This window comes from Rhea pennata, chromosome 4 (assembly GCF_028389875.1).
Source record: "Rhea pennata isolate bPtePen1 chromosome 4, bPtePen1.pri, whole genome shotgun sequence".
In the NCBI taxonomy this organism is placed as follows: domain Eukaryota; kingdom Metazoa; phylum Chordata; class Aves; order Rheiformes; family Rheidae; genus Rhea; species Rhea pennata.
In genome coordinates, this window is record NC_084666.1 from 46,161,487 (window position 1) to 46,178,104 (window position 16,618).

General features: G+C 35.2%; 1 protein-coding gene across 1 annotated transcript in view; it reads right to left on the reverse strand.

Annotated features, from left to right (window-relative positions):
• Positions 1 to 16,618, reverse strand: part of LOC134140076 (uncharacterized) — a 67,877-nt gene that overhangs the window by 38,838 nt on the left and 12,421 nt on the right. The window contains exons 9-11 of the mRNA XM_062574938.1: positions 7,762 to 7,958; positions 5,353 to 5,417; positions 2,594 to 2,700 (exon numbers count right to left, since the gene is read on the reverse strand). Of these exons, the coding sequence (XP_062430922.1) occupies positions 2,594 to 2,700; positions 5,353 to 5,417; positions 7,762 to 7,958 (369 nt within the window). The remainder of the gene's footprint in view (positions 1 to 2,593; positions 2,701 to 5,352; positions 5,418 to 7,761; positions 7,959 to 16,618) is intronic.

The following is a 16,618-nucleotide window of genomic DNA, read 5'->3' on the forward strand; positions in this document are numbered from 1 at the left end:
ACTACATCACAGGCACCAAGAAAGAAAAAAAATCTAACTTAAGAAGGAACTTTTATTCAAACTTTAAAGGTACTTTTTTTTGGAGTAATGAATATATGACTCAAATGCCAAAAAATAAAATGAAAATTTTAAACAGAACTTTTCTTCGTTATCTATGTATTTCTTGTCTGGTACTGTGAAAGTCATCAAACTCCTTTTCTAAGAATAACTCCACAAAAAGCACATTTTGTCTATAATACCAGGTCTGTCCTATTATGATTAATAAGCAGGATGGACCTTCTTTTTAGACAGCATAAAAACACACATTGCCATTTTCTCATTTTTTCCATCCAAGTCAGCTTCCAGAGAGCCAGCAATTAATAAATACTGGTTTTTGTCAAATATTAAATTTAGATTAAATGGAGGATTTGCAACAACACTTAAAATATAGCACAATGCTCAAACACGGAGCAAGCTGAGAATTACCACTGCAGTTTTTTAAAACAGTCAAACTTCAAAGCCATTAAGCACCTGTACTGGTTTTCCAGCAACCCTTTGTCTGGCATCCTTCCAGCTGTTTAAAAGATATCAGTGGTTGAAATATTAAAATTATGTTAGAATCAGAAAAATATTCTGGATAAGTGGATTATTTTGAAGACACTGTTACTATGCCATAATATATTGTCAGTATTAAATGTGGTACCTCAGAAGTGGAAAAGTAAATTAGACTTAAATATAAAATGCATCTTTCTAATTGTTGTATAGAGACGAAAGTGTACCATAAGATGTGGCTATTTTTATTTTGAGGACCACAGAAAGACAAATACCCATTTTAAGGCACTTAAATTTGCAAACTGTACTTGTAACTAATTATTGTGAATTATTTACCTAAAAATAGTTAGCTAGAGACATCAGAATTCAAAATACATTCTATGGGTAATTTTTAGCTCATTCATGAGCCTTTGTAATGTAATAGAGACACTGAAGACTACCCGAAACTGACTTCTTCACACACGCTCTGCCAAATCTTTCCTGCATTTGCAATGAATTACTGAATGAAGGAGAGGATGCGCACAAGAATGAAGTGAAAGTAGTAGTCATATTACAAGCTGGTTTAGCTGCTTTATGCCTTAGGCTGCCTGTTAAATTAAGTTGTACAACTGTCAGGTACAACTGAAGCAACTTCAATCTGTGCTCTGAAATCTATGCTTCTTGCCATTAGACTACCAGGAGGAATTTAGCTTATAAAGCACTAGAAGATGATACCTGAAAAACTGTAACTGTCCTCATGACATTCTCTTAGAATAGAAGTGGGTGGAAAGACTGAAGTTAGTGCTTCCTAAAAAGATGTAGTTACTGAAAGAGCATTTTCTGATAGTGATCATAAATACCTTAACTCTTATTCTGTACCTGGGTTCAGATACATAGATCTTTTGGACACGTTCAATAAACAATTCCCCACACTAAGTTGCTCTCTGACTATAGGGCAATAGTCTACATTGTCATTTTTAATGCGTAGAACTAGCAAGAGCTGCTTGAGGCATGACTCATGGGCTAGATGCAACTCATCAGGCCAGTTATCCAGCCTTTGGCTATCACTCCTCAGCCCTCTTCTGAGGATTACTCAGGATGGCACAGTAAACAGGTTGAGTCAATTTTCCAGTAGTAATAGCAGCAGCACCAGTGGCTCAAACATTTCATGTACTCCAATCTGAAATAGTGGCCAAGAGCAAATAAAAATAAAGTTTAAGAAAAGGAAATGTATCATTCTTTTCCAGAATACTCGCCTGGCATTAAAAAAAAAGAAAAGCAAAAAAAGGTTTTCAGGTTTTCATGGCAAGTTTTCAGGTTTCCACAGGAAGTTGCTAGAAAGACTGGTGCTACTGGGTGCTTTTTACCCGCCTGGATGCAACCCTGTTTAACATGCTCTAGGTGACCTGACCCTGGCTTGAGCAATGAGGTTGGACGAGATGATCTCTAGGGGTCCCTAACCAATTCTGTGGATTAAATGTTCACAGACTTCTATGAGGAGATGGAATTATATTTTTAAAATGAATCCCTCCTCCCCAATATACACTGACGTGAAAACGTGACTAAAGGTTTATTAGGCTGCCTTCCAAGTAGATATTGCTCAGGCAGACAAAACAATTTGTGACATTTGACAAGGCTGCAGTTCAAACTTCAAATATTTAAAACATGATCTGGGTAAACTGCTAATATTTCACAGCACTAAAATTCTTAATAGAAAAAAGTTGTGGGAATCAATAAAACTTGGTTTCATTTGAATTTCTCACTGACATCTAATAAATGTTAGTCTGACTTGTGGCTTTTCCCTCATTAATTTGGTCCCTGTCTGCTATCTAGCTATTTTCAGTAACATTTGAAACCTCTTTCTCCTCTTTCCAAACGTATTTCAAACGTAGTTACAGCCTGAAGGCAGGTTTCCTAAACAGGTCAACGTCTTGAAACGTCCTTCCAATTGGAAGATAAGGATCTTCTACGATTCCTTCTAGTAAGATATGATTGTCATCATACGTACAGTTCACTATTCTATTTCATCTTGACTCTAAAACCAAAACCAAAAAAAAAACTCTTCCAAATCTCAAATACTAACCTTTTTAGAATACTTTCCGCAGTATGTTTTCCTTTTTGTACAGCCTTTGGCCCTCCCACTGGGCAGACAGCAGTAGCTCTGAAACCATCAAGGTAAGTGGCACTTACCTAACAATAAAGGGAGCATATAATTACATGAGATTCAGTACTGATGTACTATAAATCTCTTTGACAATATTCATGCATACACTAATCAGAAGTGACAAAAAGTCATCATCATTGCACCAAGAAATTATTCCATTATTTAAAATATAAAATTGTATTGGAGGAATTTTCAAATCTGCAAAACTTTAAAACTCAGAATTGCTTCTCACTGCAATCTTAAAAAAAATCCTCTTGTGCATATCTATTTTGGAACACAGGACACATGATGATGTTGCATTTCTTTGTGATAATCACCAAGAAATAAATCACAAAGAAATAAATTAGAAGTAAGTTTTCCTAGAGCGTTAAAGTAAATGCTGGGGGGAGAAAACATGATTGTGTGTGTGTGTGTGTGTGTGTGTGTGTGTGTATTTTAAAAATAACACAGCATATGTTGCAAATGTTTAAGTAATAAGCATTTCACTATACTTCCAGTGTTGCAGCTGTTTAACAGAACTCTAGTACAATAAAAGTAATGACCATAATGTGTGGCCATAAACGGCAGAGGGGCTTTTATAGGTGTATCTAAATTAAGTATGGTAAATATGGTCAAGATAAGATTTGTTATCTAACAGGAAAAACAGATGGAAAGATCTGCTAAGATATGCAGCATAACTTTCTACAACCAGAAGTGTGCTTCCTACAGTTAAGTTTGCAAGCATTTTATCCAATCTACTTTTAAATGTCCCACCTAATGGGGTTGAAGCTTTTTCTTCTGGAAAGCTATTTTACACTTAAGTTAATGCTCATTATTTTCCCTTGTATCTCCCTCTCTCTTACTATTGTTTCTACTAACTTCATTTTAACTTTGATGTAGCAACTATATTTTTTTCCTCTATGCTTACTGTAAAACTACTGAAGAATATAAACACACCCTTGAAGTATTTCTAGCTTCTTATAATGCCCATTCAGTCACTTTTAAGCCAAGTTGACCATATTGAGTTCATGTCCTAAAAATGATTTCTCAAACAGAAGTGCTTTGCCAAAATCCATCCATTTGTCACTGACAGCCAATTAAATAAAAAGTTTCAAAAAAATGGAACTATGTCACAGGAAGTCTAATTTACGTACATTAGAACATCCTTATACTGTTTCAAATATTAAACATAAGATATATTAAAAAAATCTGGAACATATACATTTCATATGACTTCCTAAGACATATACAGAAAAATTTCTTACTGTTTTACTGCTATGTAAAAGAAAGTATTACACTGACAAATAAAAAACATAAAATCTCATTCTATTCTTTTTAGTTTATCCCATTTCATGGATCGTTAACTGATCTCAATCTGGACAATTACAAATATAAACAACCAAATATAACTATTTCTACTTGAAAGGGTTCACTTGATCTCCTATTAACATCAGATATCTTCATTATTTCTTTTAGAGGTACAAGAGTATGTAAGTATAAGGTCAAGAACAATAACTGCTGAAGACAGAAGTTGCTGGAGGTTGCTGAGCAGAAGCAAAGTATATTTTCCTCTGAATTGTACACTCAGATCAAGGAAGAGTAAGTATTTCTTCACACATGCACTGCCTTCTATATTCGCCAATATCAAAATTTCACTATTTAATATAGAAGAAAGAAGAAGAATTAGTATAGCGATCATTTTGATTAAAGAATTTCAATGTTATGTAAAAATGTGTACTATTCACTGTCATTTGTGGGAATTACTGTTAAACTGACTTCTCTGTCAATGATAAAATCAGTGGTTTAAATTTGATTTTTAAAATTAAACATATTTTAGAAGTGTGCTTATAATTTATATATTCTTTTCTAATTCAAACACAACTAAAGCTTAATTTCAGATTTGAAAAAAATATTTTTAATAGCAGATATAGACCATCCAGAAACAGATCAGTCAGAGAAAGAAAACTTGTAAAGAGAATTCTTGATCTAATACTGTGATATTACTATATTTGATACTCTTGCTCTACCCAGTATTTAGGTTAACACACCTTTGATATGGCTACACTGAACAGTCAATTTCTGGCCTTAACCTTGCTTCTGTAAAAGTCAGTTTTGCCTTCAGTTTGAACAGGAAAATGATCCAGTACCTCACTAGAATTGTACTGCATTTATATTAGTTCAGGGAATTGAGACCACCAGGCGAATAACATCAAATAAAACTTTGCACTTTTACCAGAAGTTTCTTTCAGTAGAATATTTCAAGAGACTGTACAAAAGACTATCTGTCTCATACTTAATTGCTATCTTGACATATATAGTTGCTCAGGACTTAACTTTTGAAAGCCAGCTGGCAGATATACTTCACAATGAAATACAAGAAGACTGGCATGCCAGCGTAAAAATGATCAAATGCTGTATAATATGGAATAACAGATTTTTATTTTTATTATTACTATTATTTTTGGGGGGGAAATTGTAAAAGAATCATCTCAGCCTTCTCTGAAGATTTCTGGATTAACCTGTTATATAAATGAACAAGAATGGAGTGGGTTCTTTTTTCTTTCTGTTACTCTTGGTGGAAGAAACATCAAGATTTTAACGTGGTAGCAGTTTTTGACAGAAAATACTTAGCGTTTGCTCCAAAAATGCCAGGTTTTTAAAGTCAAAAATAGCTTACACTCTGTGGAAAGAAATTATACCTTATAAAATTTTGAAGGCGGTGATCCTTTTGCTCCATGAACTTTCACTGCCCCACCTTCAATACCTGAAATGGTTAAAAATCAGTACTTCTTCAATATACCCTCAAAGACATTCACTTAAATATACAAAAAACAAATCATTGATAGTTGTACTGTCACTGCTTTACTATACAGTCCTCCATGCTTTAGGAACACAGCAAACTGGTGACTAAATTTATGACTTCAACAAGCATTTTAATATAATGCTTGAAATGTTTATTCATGTACTTAAAATACTTAACACAGAACATAACCTTAGGACTTTGGACCCAATAATTATCTTCCATTTAACAGCCAGTTATTGCAGACACACACAGTATTCAATTTACTGTAGCTGGCTGGAGCAGACTAAGTCCTTCACTTGGCACAAACAAAACAGGAGAAAAACCAGTGAGAACTTATTTGCTGGTAGCCTGGTCAGTGAAAAGGTAATTTAACTTTGCTTCTGTTAGCAACTAGAAAACTAAACAGCTTGAACATATGTTCCAGGGCAAATACTGTGCTCTGTGTATTATGTTAATGACAGTAAGAAACTGGAGAAAATTCTCCCATGTCATCAGCTTTGAGCCTGCGCTGATGAAAAAAATCAATAGGCACAGTCCCTTGAAAACTAGCCCTGCAGGATCAGCACCTCATGTATGTGTCTATCAAATATAAGCTGAATTATACTGTGGCTCACCCATAGATAATGTATGCTTCAAAGTATTCAGAAAACAATTTCAAGATGTACATAAATATTCTGAAGAGATCAAAATACAGAAAATTCCTTCAGCACATATCTGAACAATTGAGTGGGACTGGCAGAAACTGTCATTCAAAAATAACATTATCACCATCTCCACAGGTTGACATAAGTAAGGTTAATTGATTCTGTCAATACAGAACAGTATCCCTGCAGTCAGAGTAAAGATCTGGAAGACTTTTACAAGCCAGGTGATGGAGAAACACTAACAAAACCTCACAAAACAAAATGCATGGCATTCACTGACAAAAAGAAAACAGAAGTACCTCTCAGTTCCAGCATTGCAACTAATCCAATAGGACAATAAAACCAGCAATGTACACAGCAAAAACATATAGCTTGCCCTGATCTAACTGGAGTACGTGTCAAAGCACTTCAAACTAAAAATATTTAAGAAATCTGCTCATTTTCCATCTGTTATATTTCTAAGAGGACTAACTAAAAGTTCATGTGAAAGTTCATTTTAAGTTCAAACATGTCATATCGGTCATTTGCAAGCTAAAAGTTCATAGGAAGGTTAGGCTTCTCTTTCCTCCCTGCCTCTCCCTGCCCCCCTCCCCAATTTCTTTCTTTTTTTTTTTTTAAGGACTATTGGCTAAGAGTAATAAGCTGGCCTTATTGCACTGTCATTTGATTATGTTGCATGAGCAGAAGTTTCAATGTACAATTTCATGCTCCTTTCATTACTGAAGCAAAATACTTCTGAGGTTATGCATTTTAGAATAATATCACAGTAAGTTTTTAATTTGAGATTTCAGTTGCTCTAGGTTTTATAAGGTCACTCAGCACATTGTCAAGGGTAAGTGCCATTAAAATAAAAATCCTATATAATACAGGTGCAATAAAAATAAATCTCATATTACTGTAACTAAACATTTTATCAAGTTTTTTTTTTAAACAAATGAACCAACCTACAAATCCTGAAAGCAAGCAAGAGAAAAAAAAACAGACTTAAAGACTAAATCCAGAATGATTTTTATATCCATTCTTAGTCTGTCAATATGGCTTTTCAGTTTTGATGATGACAAATAGACCTTTTCCTAACAGAGGTTCTCCGGTGGATAAACTGTACCTAAGTAAGCTCCTTCCAGTTAAGACGATCCATTAAACATCTAGGAAAAAGTCATTATTAAGTAATGCTTTGAAAGGTATAGCTGTCAATTGTTACTAATATTTCAAGGGCCACGTAAGAGAACATCTACCAAATATAAATAAATAAATAAATAAATAAATAAATAAATAAACCTTCTATATTAAAGAAGCTGAGCCACAGTTACAAAAGATATTGAAATCTCATAGTAGAGCTGTCTCAATGTTGCTCACACAGTTCAAAGACTTACTAGGTAGAAGTCATGCCTTGAAATAGCAATGATTAAAAAAGATCAAAATCAAAAGGAAAAATGACCAAAGATTAACATTAGTCAACAAACAAATAAGATTACAATTAAAGTTTCCAATGTTTCCAAAATTTCCAACAAAATTCCTTGAAAAAAATAAATCACATTATCGTGCTCTGAAGAAAGGATTTAACAAGGAATAGACAGAGGAAAAAAAAAAGAAACTAAAGTTACTGCTTTAGTTTGATAACTCAGTTCACTGACATTCTCTTAACAAGTTATAGGACTAACCTGGAATTTCAGTGATGGAAACTTCAGAAAAGTCACATGTGACATCTGGTAAGAGATAATGCTGAGGGTTGCCCACTTCATACACCAATTGTTCGGCCACAGTGCCAAAAGAGATTAGCCCTCCTGTGTCGGGTGGTTTAGAAATAATTAGGTCTCCTTCAGAGGAGCATTCTACAATAGGAAAGCCTATGTTATGCCTGGAATATTAAAAACATAAAAACAAAAACTTATTAATACAAAGACAGTGGGAAAAGAAAAATGTTTAATGACATATCAGCATTTCACTGTAATGACTGACTAAATACAACAGGTCATTAAGGACGAACATATCTGATTGCTTCTGTAGAAACCTACACAAGAAAAAGCACTGAATAAACTGTTAACCAAGATAATGAGAAGATGCATTTTATTGCCTGGCAAAGGAGTGCAGACACAACATCAAACATCAACAGAAAAGGAATGGGAGAGGGGAAAGGAATGGAGGACAAACCACAAATTAGGACACTAACAGAAATTGTAAAAGCAAGAGAGACAGAAAGAATTAAAAAGAACCATAACTGAGGAGGCAAATTGAAATGAAAAGTATGATTGCTAGTTCTGGACAGAGAAAAGGTTGAGAAAAAAGTTTGACTAGGATGACACTACTTAGTTTGGCTATAGCAGCAGACAAAGAATGAAGATGACAGACTGGTAAATATCTCCTAGAATATGCATTTGTAAGAAAGTCAAACAATAAAAACAGTCTGTGCATAAATAGAAATATTCTCCCTCCCCATATTTTCACAAGATTAAAATACAGAAAGCCATAAATAGCTCATAGTAAAAGGTATACTGCCCTCAATACAGTAGTAGGATATAATTTTCAGCATTATGTAGAAAAGATCTGAATAGCTGCTTTCCAGGTTAAAAGGCTCTTCTTTCACTTCCAGAGAATTTATTTCGGCAAATGTAAAGATTAAAAAAAAAAAAAAAAAAAAGCATCTGAAAATTAAAGTGAAGTTTTAATATTCTCTTATAGAAGCCGCCTGGCTCACTTCTGTTTCACAAGAAGTCGGAGATTTGTCCAAATAAAATTTCCCAGGGGCATAAAAAGAACAGCTGATAGAAAATGGAGAACTAAGCAGATACAGTCCCTCACAAAATCTAAACTGTTCTAAAAAGGACTCGATAATGAAAGGTGCTGCAGATCACCATTCCCATTAAAGTCCATGACCTTCAGGTCCTTTGTACATTACTTAAGATCAGTTCATCCCTGACATTAATTATCTTTGGGTGCTAGTAAGAACAATGTGCTGAACATACAACCGAACTGGTTATTAGCAAAGGTTAGATGAACATAGTTTGGATAACATAATCCACAAAGTTTTAAAGGAAGTAAGTAAAGAAACCAGTGACCTCTTATAACTGACATTTGTAAAAGTTCATGGGAGTTTGAACAGATTCCTTAACATTGGGAAGCTTCAAACATAACTCCATTATTTAAAAAAAAAGGATTAAGAAACAAGCTCTGTTACTAGAGATCAGCAACTTTAACACTGATTGTATACAAAACTTGGAAACTGTGGTAGCTGGGAACACCTAGAAAAGCCCACCATGAATCACGGAAGCTCATGCTTCATTAGCCTGGTGTTTGAAACACAAAACAGATTTTTTTGGGGGGGGGGAATCTGTGAATATGAAGAACTGGATTTTTAAGAAGCTGTTGATTCTAGATGATTCTAGACTTTTTGTGGGGAACAGGAGGGAGAAAAGATGCTGGTAAAAAGTATGTAACATTCATCATTTTAAAATGTGACAGAAAAGAACGCAATCCCCTCCCCCAAATAATTCTCAGTTCTCAGCTTCAAATATCACTGTAAATTAATAAACTAACATATGCAATTATTGCACTTTTACAGATGAGGAGACAGATACAAGAAGTAATGTGATTCACCTAGCATTACATAGCAAGATCAGTGATTGAACAAGGCTAGAATCAAGGAGCTGTCAACCTCTTAGTGGCATGCTTGTGAGCTTTAACCCTACCGGCTGTCTTTTCTCCACGCAGTACCATTGGGTGCCTTACTAGTAGGCTGAACACAGCTTATTTGAATCACTTGCCCAAAACTAAAAATCACTTCTATCAAGACAGACTATTCAGCACAATCTAGGTAGTGCAGCCTCAATGCAAGTCAGTAGGGAGAACAAGTATCCTTGCTGCAATCCACCTTAAATTAAATCATGGATGCATGCACCTCTTAAGAGACACATTTGCGCACCTAATCCCCAATGATCTTTGTTTTTGAAAGAAGAGGTAAACTGCAGATACTCAACTTCCTACTCTGAACCACTGAGTTCACTAGAGCTTGCCCCCCCCAAAAAAAAAACACCCTCCACTCCCCCTAAAAATAGAAGAGAATTTTGAAAAGGATAACATATTAATTTATCTAAAGTCCACTCTCAAAAGATTTGGACCACTGAAAAAACAAAACATGAAAACAAGACAACAATACACTGAGGCAAAGATAGAACAGCATCCCTATAATGTTTGAAATCTGGCAAAGGCTAAGGTCACTAAAACTAGGCCAACCATGGAAGAAAACAGACAAGCAATATCAATATAAATAACACTAACATTCAAGTCATTTGATATGTGAAAGGAAAGTATAGTTCTGATTTTCCTGGCATCTTAGAGCCCTCCAAGGGATCTTTCAGGTGGAATTTTTCACATCACCACAGTAGTGGAGAGAAGACCAGATGGGAACAACATTTCTTTGAAAATAGCTTCTAAAGCTGAGACATTATTTGCTATATAAAAATGTTATTCAGTTCTTATTTCTTGCAGCAAAGCGTTGACCCAAAGCTTAGAAGAAAATAATACGAAGGAGAGAAGACAGTCTACTAAGAAAGCAAGACGATAAAAATGAAAGTTGCAATCTTCCTAGGAAAGGCTGGCAGATACAGGAAGCTAGGATGAAAATTCAAAGGTCTGAACTGAGACAGAGAAACTAAACCTCTGAATTTTCTTATCTCTTCCTTTCTGTATCAAATACTGGTTTCTGCATCTCAGCAGAATGTCTAAGAGATGAGAGGGGGAGAGAGAGATAGAGAATTTAATTTATCTGTTCGGACTAAACAGAAAATTAAGAATCTATACCACATCCTCTCCTGGAATATTTTTTCTACAGCCTAAGACAGGATCTATACTCCTGCTCCACAGCAAGAAACAAAAAAAAAAAACAGATTAAAATACTTCCTTCTTAGCTTTCCGGGTAACAGAAGAAGCCATTGAGAATTTTGGTCAAGGATGACACTATACTGCATAAGTGTTTGGTGTCTGAGAAATTTTAGCTACGTTTAAACCAATCTGAAGGTCAAGACCCAAACGGCTAAGGAAAAGGACAATGTAATCATAGCGACTTGCTCTTTGGTCATCTCTCAAATCATTATTCTCAATGACTGTTGAAGAAGTGAGGGCACTGAGGAAGACTTTCTGTCTTCCTCCAAGATAAGTACAAGGGAAGTTTCCTTCTCAATATCCAACATCACCAGAGAAACTTTCCTGACTGCTCAATAAGTGCAGAAGATGTGCTCTGCTGTCATGTGGTCATGTCAGCTCTGAAAGCTTCCTTTCTTCAGGACACCAAATCTCAGGCTGTTCCTGGTGAAGGGAGTTTCTGTTCAGCTTCAATACAGGTATGGACTCAGCCCTCTTTTCTTCCCTGCTCAGTGCTAGTTCCACTGTGTCACCCTTTGAGCTTCTTCTCATTTATATTCTCTTCAAAAAGCCCAAATCATAAACTTAATCATTTAAAGAAAAAACTACATGAAAATGAAAAACCATTAGGATTTTACAATAAAGTTTTTTGTTTTGTTTTTAAACTATGAAATCTCTTCAAAAAAAAATCCACCAAATAAAGAAACTGCAGAGCTCCCACTTCTAGTTTGAGTCTTCTGGAGTGTTCTTCTGGTGCAATCCAACTGACATGGACTGGACAGTCAGAGTGAGAGTAGCTGTTGTTCCATAAAACAAACCATGAAGCACTCTTTTAATCAAATACATGGATTTGCCATTAAGATTACTTTCATTCTAAATAACAGTATCTAAAAGTTAATTTATCTTATCCATATATATCCATATCACATGAAGTATCAGTATGACATCCTGACTCAAAACAGATCAGCAACAATCTCTGTTCTGACTGACTGGTGAGTCAAGTCTCATAACACAACAAAAAGCCAGGAGTACTTCCAGCACTTGTGTCAGTCATGTATAGGCATTAACCTAGACATTTATATCATACAAATGCTAAATTAATGGAAATGAACTGAGCAAGAAGTCCCTAGACTCTATCAATATTGTAACAGGATCTCTTTGGGAAAATATCCTATACTACTTCATAACAGATACCACTACTAACTTATATTAAAATGTGTCTTCTTGAATATAAAAAAATGTACTCTGTATATTGCCATAAGACATTACTTAAAATTAAACTTCAACTTGGTATCAAACTGGGCTAAGTTACCCCTAAGGCATGAGATGCAACAAACAAGAAATCATGAGGAATATTCTTTGTTGTTGCTGTTTTGCGGTGATTCAGTCAGAAGACAGCTCCTTAAATCTGCAGTTAGACCTCACCAGCAGCAATTAACTACCTGGATAAGGTATTCTAGTGCATAACAACAAGTACTACAATTACATCCTCACTTTGATCAGCACTTCCGCTGAAAGAAATAGTTCTGTCTCTGATTAGTAGCAGGTTTTACTGAACAATTACAGATCACATGTAATCTACTCTGTAATGTGCCAATGTAATCGACATAACCCACGGCCCAGTTATAATCTTGTATAACACAGCAAGGGAATTAAACCACAAAATTGTGAACTTGCACTTCGCCAATGGTCAACTGCAGTCACGGTAGCCAAAGGGCATACTTTAATAATAAAAGAATTGCATAAGTTTAATGATAAAATCCCCTAACAGAATGGGGGAATATCGAGTAAAAACCAACAAAAGAGGAAAAAAGTAAGATTGATGCCAATTAAATTATATGACTATGTAATTAATAAAAGACAATATTAGAAATGAAAATATGAAAGTACTATTAGAAGTATTTTGAGCTGTTAACATGGAGTTGAAATACTGTAAATCAGGTTTGTGAAAGGAGATGGTAACTACTACTGCTTTATCCAAAGTATCTGTTTGGTATTTAATAATTAAGTTATATGGGTTGATTAACCAGAGTAACCTGAATAAATCCAGGCTAAGATTAATCCTCAGCAAAACTTCTCAGCTCCCCTCCCTTCCAAATCAGGGTTCACTGAGGAGTTAACAGTGAAAGCAGGCCCTTACTAACTGCAGCATAGGAGTATCAAAGTTCTCATACCTGCAGTTACTGTTATACTCTAGTATGAACTACGTCTCTGAAATTGAAACTCATGTTAATTCTCCACCCTGAAAAACATTTACTAATTGATCTAATGATCATTTTTTTTCTGTGTAAAATGCTGGTTTCTCTGCAGTTTTCGCTCTGAGAAATGTTATCACCTGAGACATGTCCATAATCTGTACCTTGAATTGTTTAAGAAAACTATTCTTGATCTGTTCTTAGACAATGTACTATTTTATCTTTGGACAACTGTAAAGATATCCTTCTCTCCTGCTATGTTGCACATTTTACACCATTTATATTACAAAAGTAATAATCATTATGATCAATATTGGGTCCCAATAGGCTCAGGGGAAAAAGGCAGCTTCTGAGATAAAAATGGATCTTTCTTCCCACATTTTCTCTAAGTACCAAAACCCTGAAGTATCCTGTTCCAGCCACTTAATGGCAAACTGAACTGATTATTGGCAACATACGAGAAGACAGTGTAGCACATATACTTATAGGGAAAGATGCTGCAAGACACTTCCCTCCCCTGAAAAACGCATGTACCATGGCCCAAGCAGGCTATGGGATGAACTTTTAGCTTTATAGCTAATACAGTTTCCTGGGATGTGACTTAATGAAAGCAGCCTGAATAGATCTCAGAGCCAAGTTTCTCAACTCTCTGGACAAGTATTTTAGCCACAATGCTATTAGGCAAAAGCAGAAAGCAATCTAGCTATGTTTTTTTAACCAATTCAAAACTGCTGTGATGTCTCAGGAGACGTCAACACACAGTTATGGGTAAGGTATCTCTTGACATACAGGTACTCGTCATGTTCTTACGCTCAGCTGCAATTCAGATTTAGGCAGAATTTAGCTATCTCATTATCTGCCTCGTCTGACTAGGGCCTTTCAGAGTAGGCATAATACATAAACTCTAAACGCCTACAGAATTTTCAGACCAACCAGACAGGACGTCTAGTGATTCCAGCTGCCTGGAAACAGATGGTGCCACAGAGAAAAGGCATTCCACATTGCTGATTGGGATTTGCAGGCTGGATTCTGTTCAAGCCTCAAATCAAGCAATCTGAATCCAGCCCTTAGAGACTACAACTATTGACTTACCCTTTTGGTCATCCCAGGCCAGATGATTATGCAGTCTCAACCACTGTACACTCTTGGCTTAGGGCAAAATGTCACTGTTTATCATCTCCTCAAAATGATTACTACTGATCAGCTTTAGTTTATTCTCTCCTGCATTTCAAAACAGAACAAAATAATGTACTAGTCACCCACTGGCACTAAATAATAAGAGATAGCAATATCCAGGGTTAAACAAGAATGAAATTCAGAACTGCACATTATCAATATACTTTTGGCATCACAGCACATTTTGATTCGGTGCGTGATGACTGACTACTGACTGCTGTGCCTAGATATTATATAGGGAGTGGTGATCAATCAAGTAAATCAGTAAAAATATTACTCGTACCTTTTATCCATCTGCTAGAATATATTACTGAATAAATAACAGAAAAGGAATGAGTGTCTTTTGATAACATTATTTTCTTAAAATGACTTTGAAATAAAATTCTTACTAGTTTTCCGTAAATTGTGAATTAATGGTGTATTGCATTTTCTCTACTACATATCAGAGAATTCACACAAGGGATGACTTCATGAGCCTTTCTCTCACTAGAGAAGTAAATAATGCCCATCCCTTCTACTTGTCTTCCTGTTTTCATAAGAATTGGTAAAAATTTCATAGCTTCAAGATTCCTGCCTCCAAGTACACTGAAGCACATTAGCAACACATCCAGCAATATGATCCAGTACAATTAGAGAAGTCTCAACGCATTAAGACATCGAACTGCAATCAATTAACTTGAGCTTCTAACAGCAAAAACAATTTGGAGAGCCGTAAGTCTGAAGATATACTTTACTCATTTTATATTAAAGCCTACTTTGCTGGCACAATGAAGAAAAAGGAAGAGTAGCTTAGGTAACCATTCAATCACCACAATATACCCACACGAACATTCCTCAGACTTAACTAAAACACCCTTTTGCAGCTGCATCCAGTTTCCAGAAGTGGTCTGCATCAAACACTTCACGGAAGTTCAAAATAATGCATTGGATGAACATAGTATGTCCCATCAAGTACCTCAGTACTTAGAGAAACACAATAGTATAGACTTATCCATAACTTACGGATTTTTGTTTATGCTTAAACAATAAACAGATAAGGCTTGTAGGTCTAAAACAATCTATGATTTCTTGCTTTATTTTGGTCTACAAGTTAGAAAAACCCATGCTCATCAAGCCTGCTTAGCAGTACACTTCTACCATGTTCAATGGCAAAGGACAGAACAGCAAACTGGACTACCTATTTTCAGTCTCAGGGAGAAAAAAAAAGGCACAGACAGTGCAATAACCTGAGTCTCACCATAACCAATTCACATCCCATAATAAAGTGAGCGTGGGAGCACGCATTAGACAGAGCAAACATGAGATTGCCCTCTAGTGTTTGGTCGCCAGAGGTAGCAGCACAAACAAACAAACAAAAAAGGTATTTTTAAAGTCCAGCGGTAAAAGCCCAGTATATGTTTGTGGAGCTGAATGACAAGCACTTTGGCTGCACTAATACATTCACGATTATTAGAAATACATATACAAGAAGAACTTTAATGACAAGATAGGCTTCTTCCTCCCGCATTTACTGACTCTGCTGGGCGTGTTTGGATTTAATTCTGCATACCACAGATACTATGATCTACTGAGATTTAAATTATATAGGCTTACTTTCAAGAGTGATAAAAACGTAGCTCTCTCCAAACTAAGCAAAAATCACTAACAGACTACAGTCAAGTATTTTCTTTGAGAACTATATTGATCTACTGGCAATATAAGCAATATTGGTGACAGGAAATACTGCATGTTTTGATCATTACTGAGAATATAAATAACCATTGTAAGATTACATGAATCTGCATACATTAATAACCAATTCCAAATGTTCAAATACAGAGAAGTGGTATTTCTTTCTTTTGCTTAAGAGTCAACAGACTACTGTTAATAAAGCTAGCAAATGAAAAATCTGCTGCCTAAAAACTTTCATAATACTTCCCCTTAGATTACTAGGACCTATTTATAGTAAACAACTATTTCTTGGGAAAATAAAAATAAAAAAGAAGATAAAAAGCTCTAACAAATCAGTTTTTCACTGTATCCCAAGAAATGCACCAGACTGTAAGTCTGCTTTAGTCAAATCTTCTACTCTGTCTCTCTAAATAAAGCTCACAAGTTATTTATTTTTGTTTTGAATAACATTAATGTATCATATGAGCAGAATATTATGTTTGTGTCTCAAGAATTTGATCAATTAAATGCCTGAGACTACCTAGGGTTACAAAAACATTTACCAATTTTAAAGCACTAAGATAATGCTTCAGCAGACTTAATTTGAAGGTAAATAAATTACTCTTATAAAATCAGGCAT